We start from the raw sequence: 15,460 nt of genomic DNA, 5'->3' as shown, positions 1-15,460 counted from the left end.
TACAATTTCCATTTTACTATTTAAAAAAACTCATACTATTTTGTCGTTTACTTATTTTGTTTGTCAACTGAACAAATGTTAATGTATGTTTGCAGTTTAACGTATGTTCACGTATGCACATATGACTACTGCCGCGAAACTAAACTTGATTTTCAACAATGCGACCTTCATGATGTTTGTATTATGTAATGTAAACTTGGAATAGCCTATATCTTACCTATATACCTATATCTTTTGGCTAGTGTTAGTAGACTTGCTAGTAGGCAAAGTGGCCAAGTACAAAAAACAACAGTTATTTAATAAAAAAAAGTATATTCATTAACCAATTACGCAATTAAGCGATATAGATATGTGCAAAACATATATAACGAGATCTTAATATAAGTAAACACGAATATATCAATAATGCGTAGGTTTACATACACAATATAAACATTTAACAACAGACAACATTTATTTATGGCAATCGGAATTCAATTATTTCATACAACAATGCGGATAAACATTATAGACCTTACAGTTTCTCAATCATGATAGCTGAGGCACCACCACCGCCGTTGCAGGCAGTAGCCACACCAATCTCACCCTTCTTCAGAGCATGGCACAAGTGCCCAACAATCCTGGTACCAGACATACCAATAGGATGGCCCAGGCTCACAGCTCCACCGTGAACATTGATCTTCTCCAGGTCAATGCCCAACAACTTCTGATTACCAAGAGTAACAACACTGAACGCCTCGTTTATCTCAAACATGGCCACATCCTCCTTCTTAACGCCAGTCTTCTCTAGAAGCTTAGGGATGGCGACAGATGGTGCAATAGGGAAGTCAATTGGTTCACGTTCTCCGTCTGCGTATCCAATGACACGGGCTAAAGGCTTCACGTTCAATCTCTTGGCGGCTTCAGCGGTCATCATCACTACAGCTGCAGCTCCATCGTTCAATCCTGACGCATTACCAGCAGTTACTGTACCATTCTCCTTCTTGAACACAGTCGGCAACTTAACAAGCTTGTCAAAGTCCACCCTCTTGTACTCCTCGTCTTCTGCGAAAATAACTGGAGCGCCCTTCTTCTGTGGCACTGGGACAGGTACTACTTCAGCGTCGAAAGCCTTAGCTGCGTGCGCTGCAGCACTCCTCTTGTAACTAATGATAGCATAGTCGTCCTGTTGTTTCCTTGAAAGGTTCAGGTTCTTAGCTGTGTTCTCAGCACAGTCGCCCATGTGGATTTGGTCGTATACATCAGTGAGACCATCGTATAAAATGCCATCGAGTAATTGAGTGCCACCGTATGGGATTTCACCTCTTCTTATGTAGAAGGGGATGTTTGACATAGATTCCATTCCTCCGGCTAGTATGACGTCATTGGCTCCAGTTTGCAAGCCTTGTACGGCCAGGGTAACAGCCTTCAGACCAGACGCACATACTTTGTTGACTGTAGTGCAAATTGTGCTTTTTTCAAGGCCACCGAAGATAGCTGCTTGTCTTGCGGGGTTCTGGCCAAGACCAGCTGAGCAGACATTTCCCATGAACACCTAGAATAAAAAGGGAATTTAAAAAATATTTATGGGAGTCATATTATGTATATTGAAACTCTGCAAATCTGCACCATTTCTAGTTATTCGTATTTAGACCTGCAGATTTTTTATCACATCGAATGTTGAAAATGGTAACTTGGTGAGTAGAATTTTGTTTCTTTTTCTATAACTAAAACTTATAATCAAAGGTACAATGTATAATAAATAAAATAACAATTTTAATCAATTTACCTCTTTAACTTCGCTGCTAGGGATGCCGGCTCTCTCGACTGCGGCTCTGACGACGATAGCACCAAGCTCTGTAGCTGTGACGTTCGCTAGGCTGCCTCTGAAGGAGCCGATGGGAGTCCTCACGGCGGACACGATCACCACCTCGTTCAGGGAAAGGTTTGAAGGCGCCATTGCTGATAGGCTGTCGACAAAACTACGGTTAAGAATAAAAAGTGAAGAGAATCCTTGACTTTAATCGTAAATTGTTCAGTTCGAAAAAATAAGTACACTTTTGATTTTTCACTTGTAGTACTTTGTTCAACATCAACATTAATGGCGAATACATCACTCATCTCCGTTTCGCCGATGACATAGTCGTAATGGCAGAGTCGCTGGAAGAGCTGAACACCATGCTCAGCGACCTCAATACCGTCTCCCAACAGGTGGGCCTTAAAATGAACATGGACAAGACGAAAATCATGTCAAATGTCCATGTTGCACCTATACCGGTTGTCGTTGGGAACGATATACTCGAAGTTGTAGACCACTACACATACCTGGGTCAGATCATCCAGCTAGGTAGGTCCAACTTCGAGAAAGAGGTCGCCCGAAGAATCCAACTCGGATGGGCAGCATTTGGGAAGTTGCATGAAGTCTTCTCGTCAAAAATCCCGCAGTGTCTGAAGACCAGGATGTACAACCAGTGTGTGTTGCCAGTGATGACGTACGGTACCGAGACATGGTCCCTAACTGCTGGCCTTTTAGAAAGGCTCAGAGTCGCCCAGCGCGCGATGGAGAGAGCTATGCTCGGAGTATCTTTGCGCGACAAAATCCGAAATATGGAAATTCGCCAAAGAACAAGAGTTACAGACATAGCTCTCAAAATATGCAGGCTGAAGTGGCAATGGGCAGGCCACGTCGCTCGGAGGACTGATGGCCGCTGGGCCAGGAAGGTGACTGAGTGGCGACCGCGGACCGGAAGACGCAGCGTGGGCAGACCTCCCACTAGGTGGACCGACGACATCGTCAGAGTGGCGGGGAGCCAGTGGATGCAGGTGGCGGCTTGTCGTTCTACGTGGAGGACCAAGGGGGAGGCCTTTGTTCAGCAGTGGACGTCTCTCGGCTGATGATGATGATGATGTAGTATTATAATGAATGTGGATAGCAGTAGAAAAACCTCCAACCAGTAATAGGCTGATTATGAAACAATATTTTAAGTCAAATGCTAAAAGGTTTCTAAATCTCAAGTGCAGAACAGTTTAGTTCTTGAGTGATAGTGCAATGTATTAGCAAGATCGTTAATCCAGAATGTATGGCACAGTACGTTAATTGGCAATAACTGGATGTCGTAGCGTACCTCCCTATCTACCTAATTGAATCTGATGTCACAGTACCACAGACAGTGCATCGTCCATAGAAACGCCGCGCGGAACGCCAAAAATGGTTTATGTATGTATTTTTGACGTATTGCACCTTCTGAGATGTAGGTTGACTGACCGCAACACGCTGTTGTTGTAGTAATAATAATACTTTACTACGCACTCTGTGGTATTATATACAACATATAAATACCTAAACATCATATCTAATCTCACATATCATGAGAGGGGTGGAGGGCGCGCGGGCGGGGTCGGCTCGCCGCGCGCGCGTCCGCGCCGCGCTCGCCACTCGCCGGCAACAACGGTCGAGCACGCAGTGTTTTACATCATTCCTTCATTTTATTACATTGTACAAGTTTAAACAAATTAAACAAGTTTCGCACTTAGCACTCAAATCTTTCATTGAAGAAGAAACATTGGTCCATCGAAGCCGGATAATCAGCACAACATCGAATTATCAAGCATTATACCTACCTACGAGTGACCGCACCGCCCACGTGGAGCACGAAAGGACTACGGATTGGGTTCGAAACGCATTAACACCGTTTAATTTCATTAACAGCGATCGTGAGTGCATTATTCTTGGTGATACTTGCAGGTAAGTACCTTCTTTGTTTTGCTAGGCCGCCAAAATGGGGTTAGATTCGGATTTACGCGATCTCAATAAGAAACGAGGTAATTTGCGATGTAGATTAACAAACTTTAGTAAATATGTGAATTCGTTGGACAAAGCGTCATTGACTGAGGAACAAATATTAGAACTTCAATTACGCGTCACAAATGCGGAGCAGATATTCACCGAATTCCAAGAAATACAGTCGCAAATCGAAGAAATCGCGAACGAGACAGAGTTGTTGTCACAGTTGGAGGTTAGAGACTCGATTGAATCACAATATTTCGCAATTATTTCATTAGCTAAGTGCATTTACACTAAACGTGAAGTTTCGTCGACGTGCTCTCAAAAATGTACTCATAATACCAATAACTTACCAATTAAATTACCTACAATATCGTTGCCCTCCTTTGACGGTTCGTACGAAAACTGGCTAGAATATCGTGATACTTTTGTTTCCCTAATTCATAACGCAACCGAAATTAATACAATTCAAAAATATCATTATTTACGGTCCTCACTGAAAGGTAGTGCCTTACAGGTCATAAAATCGTTAGAATTCAGTTCAAATAACTATCAGATAGCTTGGGACCTGTTGACCAATAGGTATGATAACAATAGGTTATTAATTAATAATCACGTCAAATCACTTTTTACGTTACAAACCATTACCAAAGAATCACCTGTTCAGTTACGAAAATTAGTAGATTCAGTATTAAAAAACCTAAGATCATTAAAAATAATGGGTGAGCCCACCGACTATTGGGACACTCTAGTAATTTATTTGATTGTTAGCAAGTTAGATTCTACTACGTGTAAAGAGTGGGAAAATAAGAAAAGTACCTTTGGCAAGGACACCAAAGTAACATTAAACGACTTATTACAGTTTTTAAAGGACCGCTCGGATGTTTTAGATATGGTACAAGCTCAAGGTCACAAACAAGTTATCGAGCCGTCAAAAAAGCCAACAACTAGTACATCTCCATCTTCACAACAAATTCGCAGCTTTATTTCACGTAAACAATCGCCTCGCATAGGTACTTCATCCACAGCGAAATCATCGCGCGCCATTAAGTGTGTTATGTGTGATGGTAGTCACCCACTTTACATGTGCATTAGTTTTCTTAATTTATCTGTAGAAGATAGGCATAAATTCGTTTCAAGCAAAACAAACTTAATCTGTTCAAACTGTTTGCAAACCGGACATTCAGTCGATGAATGTCATTTCGGGTCGTGCAAGCAATGCTCACAAAAACACAATAGTCTTATTCATTTAAACAATACGAGTGCAAGTTGCAACTCAATTCATTTTATACCTAAAGTTACGCACACTGACGCGACCGCTCACGACTCGACGTCGGACGGTGCGCGAGCGAATACTTTATCATTACACGCACATTCTAACATTTCTTTTCATTCTAAGCAAGCCGTGCAGTCTATGCCAATAGAACAGGTTCTGCTGTCTACCGCAATTGTTGAAGTCTGTGACATCAATAACACATATATAGTTGTGCGCGCCCTGCTCGATAGCGGCAGCCAACGATGTTTCATTACAGACGCACTTTGCAAATATTTACGTTTACCTACTATACAGTCCACTCATAACATTACAGGTATAGGCAACAGTGTCATGCGATCAGAGCAGTCCTGTGAACTATTCATGCGTTCAAGGATTAATCATTTTAGTACACGTTTAAAATGCTGTGTCTTACCTAACATTACATTTTGTTTACCAAACACTAACATTGATAGTACATCGTTACAAATACCGCAAAACATTGAACTCGCGGATCCAAAATACTACGTTCCTTCAGACATTGACATTCTTATAGGAGCCGATGTATTCTGGGGCTTACTTCAAGAAGGGTTAATGCGCTTACCAAGCGGGCCTTACTTACAAAATACCCACTTAGGGTGGATAATTTCGGGCACATTACATTCTAATAAATATACCGAAAATACAAATAATAACATGATTTGTTGTTCATTGTCAAGTTCAATAGATATTGATCATCAATTAAAACGTTTTTGGGAATTAGAAGAGGTCGATAGTACCCAATCTAAAAATAATATTCTCACATTAGACGAAAAGGTGTGCGAGGAACTATTTACCTCCACTACCACCCGCGACGCCGACGGTAGGTTCGCGGTTCGAATTCCGTTGCGTGAATCAGCTGATTTACTCGGCGATTCCTACGAGTTAGCGAAAAGTAGGTTCATTTCTTTAGAGCGCAGGTTAGATCGCTCGCCCGAGTTGAAATGTATGTATTCCGATTTTCTGAAGGAATATTTAGCATTAGGGCACATGACTCGCATCGATACAATTCCAACACCTTATTACTTTTTACCGCATCATTGCGTACAACGAGAGAGTACGACTACTAAACTACGCGTCGTGTTCGACGCCGGTGCCAAAACAACTTCGGGTAAATCATTAAACGATTTGCAGTACATCGGCCCACCACTGTTAAACGATTTAGTAGGTATTCTTCTCCGGTTCAGACAATTCGCATACGTCGCTTGTGCCGACGTTGAGAAATTATTTAGACAAGTAAATGTTCAGTCTGACCAACGACAACTACAATTAATTATGTGGCGGGAAAATAAGCAAGACGCTATAGGCATATATCAGCTAAACACTGTGACGTACGGCACTGCGTCCGCGCCGTACCTCGCGATGAGATGTTTACGTCAGTTAGCGTATGATTGTACTGACGAGAGTGTTTCCGATAAGATATTAAATTCATTCTACTGCGACGACTTCATTTACTCGCACAATGATAAACAAGAGTTGTTAACCCTTTGTAAAAAAGTTACCGAAGTTTTAAAGACAGGCTGTTTTCCACTACGCAAATGGTATTTCAATTTCGATGTTAGTTCGTCAGATAGCTTTACAAAATCGTTATCACTCGATAAAACTACACAATGTAAAACACTCGGTTTACGTTGGTGTAACAGCAGTGATCAATTACATTTTAAAACCAATTTAAATATAAACATTGATATCACTCAACTCACTAAACGAAAAATACTTTCCATTATATCGCAGGTCTATGACCCACTGGGGTTATTAGCGCCTAATATTATTATTACTAAAATTCTCATTCAACAACTTTGGCTACGTAAAATCGATTGGGACGAGCCTGTACCTTCCGATTTAGCATGTTCGTTTATCAAATTAATTACTTCTCTTCAACATTTATCGGAAATAAATATACCGCGACATGTAACTACGCAATACATACAACATTTGGAACTACACATATTCACAGACGCTTCACAAGACGCTTACGGCGCCTGTGCATACCTACGTAGTACTTGCGAACGTACAAATAAAGTTGTCGTCAGATTGTTATGTGCGAAAAGTAAGGTAGCGCCATTAAAAGTGGTAAGCATACCGCGTCTTGAGCTGTGCGGCGCACTAGTGGGTGCACGCCTTTATAAAAAGATTGCCGCTTCCATGAATTTTACGTTTGACAAAGTGTATTTTTGGAGCGACTCAACTATTGTTTTGGGTTGGTTGCGAACTCATCCTACTTTATTGAAAACATTTGTTCAAAACAGAGTATGTGAAATTAATGACTTGACTACGGGCTGCGCTTGGTCGCACGTACAGGGTGTGTTTAACCCAGCTGATCTGCTTACGCGCGGAATACATTTAACAGAACTTATCCATAACGACTTGTGGTGGATCGGTCCGAGGTTCATTCTCGATGGTGATTATGATAACTACACTTCCGATATACCGTTGACCGATCTACCCGAAACTAAACCTAATAAGGTGGTTGGGTTATATGTGTCATGTAACGTGTTTCCTTTCGGTAATTTTTCATCATTCATTCGAATGATACGAGCGGCTGCGTATATTTTACGGTTTGTGCATAACACTCGATATAAAACCGAACGTAAACACGGTTCATTGACCGTTGATGAATTACGCAAATCGACTATCTTACTTGCGCGATTATCGCAGATCGATTCATTTCCTCAAGAATACGCTTTGTTGTCAAATAAATCATCAAACATTAAATTTCCTCGTAACATGTCCGGTCTCAACTTATTTCTCGATAAAGATTTAGTAATTAGAGTAGGAGGTAGATTGAATAATTCCATTGATTTTACTTACGATAAAAAGCACCCTGTATTGCTTAGCAGCAAGCATAAATTTACTTTACTTTTATTCGAATATAAACATAGATACTTATGTCACGCTGGCCCACAACTTTTGTTGTCAACCATTCGCGAAGAATGGTGGCCACTTGGTGGTAGAAATCTTGCTCGTTCAATCGTTCACAAATGTGTTCGTTGCGTTAGATTGAATGCGAAAACATTAAGTCCGATAATGGGCGACTTACCATCTAGTCGATTAATACCGGGATTTCCGTTCATGCATACCGGTACTGATTATTGTGGTCCAGTTTATATCTTAAACCGTCAAGGGAGAGGCTCACGCCTAATAAAATGCTACATTTGCATCTTTGTCTGCTTCGCTACTCGCGCCCTACATCTCGAACTGGTAACGACTCTGTCTGCAGAAGGATATCTTCTCTGCCTTAAGCGATTCATATCACGCAGAGGTAAGCCTGCTATCATTTTCTCGGACAATGGTAGGAATTATGTCGGTGCAGCCAAGGAATTGGGTGAATTTCTGTCTAAGCAGTCAAATGCATTGATCGAAGGGGCCGCTTTGGACGGAATTTCGTTTAAATTTATACCGCCACACTCTCCTCATTTTGGCGGCCTGTGGGAAGCGGGAGTGAAATCCTGCAAGTATCACCTAAGACGCGTTTTGGGTAATTCTCACCTCACGTATGAGGAATTTTATACGGTGTTAGTGCAGGTCGAGGCCGTCCTTAACTCCCGTCCGTTAACTCCACTGTCAGCTGATGCCAATGACTTGCAAGCCTTAACACCTGGCCACTTCCTAATTGGGCGTCCTCTCACCGCACCTTTATGCGACGATGTCACTGATGCAGTCACCACTCGCTTACCACGATTTGACCGCATCGAGCAAATGCGTCAACACTTCTGGCGGAGATGGTCAAAGGAGTTTATCAGCGAATTACAAACGCGCACAAAATGGAAGGCCAACAAGAGTGAAGTCACGGACAATACACTTGTTCTTATCAAAGACGACAACTTGCCTCCATTAAAGTGGCGTCTAGGACGAGTAGTGGAAGTCTACACCGGCAAAGACGGGGTCTCCCGTGTAGCGAAGATCCGTACTGCCTCTGGAGAAGTACAGCGCGCCTTCAGTAAAATCTGCCCGTTACCGGTCCAAACATCAGATACTGCTGGAAGTCAAGAGATTCCAGGGGCCGGAGGATGTTAACGCCGCGCGGAACGCCAAACGTATTGCACGAGAGGGGTGGAGGGCGCGCGGGCGGGGTCGGCTCGCCGCGCGCGCGTCCGCGCCGCGCTCGCCACTCGCCGGCAACAACGGTCGAGCAAGCAGTGTTTTACATCATTCCTTCATTTTATTACATTGTACAAGTTTAAACAAATTAAACAAGTTTCGCACTTAGCACTCAAATCTTTCATTGAAGAAGAAACAAATGGAATTGTAAAAGTTTAGAGAACCAGTGATTATCAAGTTTTTGTAGCAGTCGCATAAAAAATACTTACTATCTAATTTTAGAACCTAGTCGCAATTATGGAAATTAGATATGTAGGTATTACTAGGTATCTATTTATTAAGTACTAGGCACTTAATGAACAATAATTATCTCCACAATCTAATCTCTATTGTTTGTTTAATGTACAATTTTGCAACAAATGTTCATGATTAGATAAATCTGCTCACGAGCTTATTTCATGTTTGTCAAACTTGTTTCGTTGTCCAACTGAAGTTTTGGGCTTTTAGCCATAACGTGTGATTGGTCCGCGACTTTGTGGCGTGATTGCCTCATTACTAATGCATCGATTGATGTCGATCTGAATAAAATTCTGAATTGGGAAAAACAAGCCATAAACATCACACCATAATTATGTGTAATTACCTATGGGTTTTTTATAGGACGGTACGAGCTAGACAGATCATCTGATGGTAAGCAATCAGCACCGCCATGGACACCCGCAATACCCCAGAGAAGTTACAACTACCGGCTTTGCGGGATTTGAAAATTGGGAATGGGTGATGTATATTCAATAATCAGAGTACGAGTTTTATGAATGTACCTATATTCAATAATAGAGAGTATTCCTAGTTCAAAATTTAATAGAGGGCAAGATCAATGTGCAATATCTAGATTGTCCAATGTTGAGCAATATTTGGGGAACCATACATAATTACTCAGCCAGCAATCGCCATCCAAGCTATGTCCAGTCTGCTAAGTCCACTGGTACTTTTATTGCAACTCTGTCTACCCCTAAAAGACATCTAGGTAAAGTAAAACTTCCGCATGCCGAGTAGGTATCTTGTTTAACTGAAGCTGACAAAGACAAAGATAAGGAGATCAAATTATCTCATCGGCTCGGCTCACGAGGTTGTAGACAGGATGTTGACATAACACAACAAACACATGACATTTGTTATTGCTCGGCAGCAGGTGGTAAAGGTACAAAGTCCAACAGTGCATAAACTAATGCACACTTGCATAAATAAAAAGTTATTTTTCTTTAACAGGTTTTTGAATGGGCCCGTTGGTACTAGTATACTAGTTAGTCTTCAAAAAGTTAGATAAAAGTCCTAACTACAAATAATTTTATAGTTTTAAAATTCTTCCATCATATTGTTGATATATGAATCTTAAATCTCTTGAGGCTTTATAGAGAGTTCACTATTTGCCAATAGGCCCGTCGTCCTATACTAGATTCATTTCTGATCAGCCATGAGCCATTTGGGGAATAAAATTGCAATACTCGTTTATTGGGAGCCATTCTATATGTATACAAGGTGTGTTATTATCTTAAATCTATAATCGACTTTTGGTTTAAAACCTGCAAAATATCACTTAACTTTTTCAATCTTTATAGACATTGGTAAATGATTAATTCAAATAGAGTTTTTGAAAAAAAGTACAAGTCATTCATTAGCGACTATTAGCAATTGGATAATAAATTATTTAGATGCTAACTACTAAGCTCAGTGTTAATAATTAACAAGTCCGTTAGAGCTACTAAGTACTTACCAAGTGTAAGCACCTACATAAAGTAAATACCAATTGCACTAAGCGTGGATGATCAACTGTTATGTAATTGTTTACTCTTTGGGGTGAATTATTGTACCTACAAATTATCAAAAAATCTGGTAGTAGGTACCTATACTTATTTATGTTTAAGTCAACAATGACATGTGATTAGTAACTACCTATCTACCCAAGTACCCAACCATGTGATTACTCTTATTATATTTTCATGACATCAAACTAGTCACAGTCATGTAGGAAGTTTTCCGAGCTTGAATTTTTATCACTTCATTTGTTATCAAAATGTATGGTACAAATTGATAACCTTTCTATTTTGACAGAATGTGGGTAGGTACCACTACCAACAGAGTAGACCGGTACCTATTGCAGATATTCACGGAAAGATACAGAAGTCTTTTATTTATTTATAGTTTGTTCGCGGGCAAGCGCGTGCCTATCTCACACATGATCCTTGTTTTTTACAAATACTTTACGCAATGATAAGCGTACAAATACCTATCATGTGGTAGGTACCTAAAAATAGCTTCAGTAGTTACCTAAAGATCTGTAAATATTTAAATTTATTGTGAAATATGAAGATTACGAATCACGCTATGACGACATATTTTGTTGTACCTCTGAACTCTTTACAAATCGGGACAAAGAGCAAACGCGATTCAATAGTGTTGTTGGGTATTTTTCCACTTTCGTCAATTTTGGCAATTTTAGAGGGCGATTGTAGAGGCAAGGTTTCCAAACACACGGAATGAGAGTACTTTGAAGATTTTTGGAGCCACATTCTTAAATTAGTGTTTCTGGGCGAATTCTACAGATGAAAACAGTAATTTTTGTATGTCAATAGAGAACGAGCCACCCTCTATTATATTGGAGTCCTGTGTATCTATAACGCTAAAAAGGTGGTATTTCGTTCTGTTTGGACATTTTGGTCTACTCCTTCGGGGTATAAAAGGCACTCCTTTTGTACACAATGTTTGGTATATATTTTAACGCTTTATAAAAAACCTGCTTGTATTATTGTAATACCAAGGACTTTGTAATTTTTTAACAACATGTTCTATTTTGAAGGGAATTTTGAAGGGTCTACAACGACCTTTAGTGGTTTTCTATAGCATTTTCAGAGGTAACATTTTTACTAAAAGCCCCAAAAATGCTGCAAAACCGTAGTTTGTTTATTTTCGTTCGGAGTTTGTAGACGGATGTAAACAATGTTTAAGTTTAGGCATAGTTCAAACTCCAATAGGTATCATACGTCACGCTAGCGGCTAGCTTATCGCAGCTTTTGTTTATATTCAGCTACGGCCGTTGATAGCACCGCTAGTATAGAAATATCAACTTAAACTCCACACAGCTAAAGTAGTAATTTGCAGATGTCCCTAAAATCTCGTGGTACCAATTTTTTTTCTGTAGTAACAGATAACATAGAGCATAAAAATATATTACCAAGCAAATATTAATTCACAATTTTTTTTTAGTTATAGTTCTATTTATACTCAATAGATTAAAGGACATAGTTATATTTAGATGCCGATATAGATTTATACCGCAACGATGGCAAGAAAGTATACGGCCCACGGTCAGTGGGCGCATTACTTGCACATTGCCGACCCATAAGAAACCTATTTACTCCCTTCTTGATTCTTCCCCATATTGTAGCCTACTGAGGAAACCTCGGCAGGGAGCCCATTCCACAATCGGAGGCAAAGCCATCTAGGCTTTGCAAATCCTTTCCCTACCTTATTCTATACCTACTTATGAACTACTTTGACCGTCAGTGAAGAAAACTCAAGTAAGATAGTTAATTACTTACACTAATATCTAACAAGTTGTCACATAAGAATTTAGTACCTAAGTAGTAAATCTACCCAAAATTGGAATAGACAACAACTATAGTACATTTTATGATTAAGCTTATTATTCTGATTGGGGTGGCCAAGGGTGTGTTTATCATGGCACAATTGACATTGCGTCATCGGTATTCATTCCATTAAACGAACAACCAACATGGCTTCATGCTTTGCCTTGTATTATGTCCATTTAAATGTTCCAAAAATAGCAAACTCAATAGATACCTATGTTACTAGGTAAAAAGACCTATATGTATATGTAACCAAAATGACGCATAGTAATACAGGATTTTCCGATGAACACTTAAAAAAAATTACATATCTTCTGATTCAGATAATTTTTATCTTAGGTTTGACAGTAGGTGTGTTTTTCAAAATATCTGGAAAGTCCAAAGTGTGGTAGGTACAAAGTGTATATGTTATCTATGGACATGTGGACTGCATCTTCGATAAGTAATAGGAATAATGTTATGTACAGGTACATAATATCATTCCTATTCCTATAGCATATATCATATATCTGCTTGTAAGTAACTGGTTAGTTAGTAGTTACTTCGCTATTTATAAGCGACGACGATGCTTGGAGAATAATAAATTGATGTTTGTCTATAATTTGCTATGATCGTAGAAACAAGAGATTGTGTGAAGATAAATTAGATTCATTTAACCGCTCTTTTTAGATTAACTTTATTAGATAAAGAAGACTTTGAAGACCGCATACTACGCTCTAATTTAGCACCTAAAAAACTACCTATGCAGAAACAAAGGATTTCTCGGAGTTTATAAAACCTATATTTTTATTTTTTGATGACGGGGGGACCTTTAAAAGGCGCCTAGCTTTTTGGGGAGTGTGGGATTGTTACCTCACTAAAACCACTCCGGGGGCCACACTCTACACCAGTAAGGAGCACTGAGACTTCTTAGTAGACCTGCTCCGAAGCTCCCACGGTGCTACGCCTGTTACGGTTATTAATTTACCTAACATAACATTGAGTCTTTATTTCTGAATAAATATTAAAAATTCTTCTTTCTAATTCTCCGGAGCGGTCCAAAGGCCAATTTCTTGGAAAATACACCATGAACTTTATCATTTCTGTAGGCGTTGGCAGCGATTTGCCATATGATTGGGAGAAGAGATAAATATGACATGATAATCTTATAGAGAAAAGTATGATAACGAAAACTACACACATTTTGTATAGTATCATAGTATCTTTAGTATTTTCCACATCAACTTAAATAACTTGTCATCATATGGGTGCGTGTTTAGTGCTTTAATTTATTTTGATAGAACAAGAAGAGAATTTGTTTAGCAAGCACATCGTAAATGGAAAGCTCATAGCAAGAAATTAAGGTTCTATGTCGAAATAGCACGATGATTATTGCTGAATATTTTAGTACATTGTGGTGAGGGTTTGCTATGCTTTTACTTAATTGCTTTTATTGTACTTTATACCAAATATTTGCTTATGTAGTGTTTACATTTTGAAAGGGCTTCGTTATATGGGGCTCGAATTACTTAGGCCAGATAAACATACAAAGTTTTATAGGTAGTCTAGTTAAGTGTCCATGATGTCCTAATGTTGTATGTACTTTATAACATGACCTGATTGGGTATAAGAATAAAAAAAAAATATTTCATAAATTTTTGCCCTTTTTATAATACCTACAGTAGAGTTGTGTGTTATTCTGTTGTATACAATTTCTGGATAATATCAATACTTTTTTTGAAATGGAGTGCGATAGTCGCTAAGAAAAGATAATTCTTAAAAATCTTATTCCTGTAGGACCTAGAACAGAATAATAATAACCCTTCCTTGGCAGTCGGGTAAAAATACCGAACTACTTATTTTCGTTTTATAGAAGAACGTATGAAATCTATCTCATAATTGTAAGTAGGTACTTAAGTAAAAATACTTAGTTAAGATATGATTGGAATGAAGACTGAAATATAGAAAAAACTCAGCTTACACAAAGAATTAAAAATAGTACAATGCAGTGGTTACTGGTCTCAAATTAGAAAGATTAACTAACTACTACTACTACTGAAAACTACTAAAATTATTTATAAAGGTTTTAAAAGCTTTTTGAAAGAAATTGTAATCATTTTTAAATATGTTCCATGATTTCATTCATTCATAGATTTAGCTCCTTAGTCAAGCTACTAAGAAAGTTGTTCAATTTGTATAAAATATACTCCATTAATCTAAACTTTAAAATAATAATTTGATTTCGACTATTTAGCACTTACAAATAACACATAAAATTAACTGAAACTACTGCAAAAAAAATACACAATCATCCTAAAAAAAAAAAAACAAACAACAATTACCAAAATAAAAAAGTTGACTTACTTTTGGAATTGGTGAGTATTTGGATTCGGAACCGGTTTGTCCACAAGCGGGTGTCGGGCTGAAGTGATGCGAATTCTGGCTGCCGGCTGAAGCTAGGCTCGCATGGTCCCACAAACTCGACTTTGCCCCTCCCAACATAAGCGCCTTCCTAGTTAAACCTCCACAATGCCAGAGCCAGAGCCAGTACATTATTGCCATTGGACCATACCACACGTCCATAAAATTTCATTATTTGACGTCACTTTAACTCCCAAGTATCAAAGAGCAATTTTTATCAATACTTTGTTTTTAATTCGTTGTATACTCGGTATTCATAGTGCGATGTCTCGTGACATCATTGCGTCTCACTCAGTGTAATTGTGTAATAATTTCTGC

At 39.1% G+C, this 15,460-nt stretch overlaps 1 protein-coding gene across 2 annotated transcripts; it reads right to left on the bottom strand.

Moving 5' to 3' along the window:
* Positions 1-292: 292 nt before the first annotated feature.
* On the bottom strand, positions 293-15,251 carry LOC118276179 (acetyl-CoA acetyltransferase, mitochondrial-like). Of its 2 annotated transcripts, none has more exons than XM_035594403.2 (3): positions 15,086-15,251; positions 1,769-1,949; positions 293-1,534 (listed from the first exon to the last, which is right to left on the bottom strand). In XM_035594403.2, the coding sequence occupies exons 2-3, from the start codon at positions 1,937-1,939 to the stop codon at positions 515-517; spliced, it is 1,191 nt and encodes a 396-aa protein (XP_035450296.2). In that variant the 5' UTR covers positions 1,940-1,949; positions 15,086-15,251; the 3' UTR covers positions 293-514. The 2 variants fall into 2 exon arrangements, with proteins under 2 accessions (XP_035450296.2, XP_050563219.1); XM_050707262.1 differs by lacking the exon at positions 15,086-15,251 and adding an exon at positions 3,221-3,344.
* Positions 15,252-15,460: the final 209 nt, after the last annotated feature.

Source organism: Spodoptera frugiperda, chromosome 31 (genome assembly GCF_023101765.2).
Source record: "Spodoptera frugiperda isolate SF20-4 chromosome 31, AGI-APGP_CSIRO_Sfru_2.0, whole genome shotgun sequence".
NCBI lineage: Eukaryota > Metazoa > Arthropoda > Insecta > Lepidoptera > Noctuidae > Spodoptera > Spodoptera frugiperda.
Note: the sequence above shows the minus strand (reverse complement) of the source record. Positions and strands in the feature narration are given on the sequence as shown.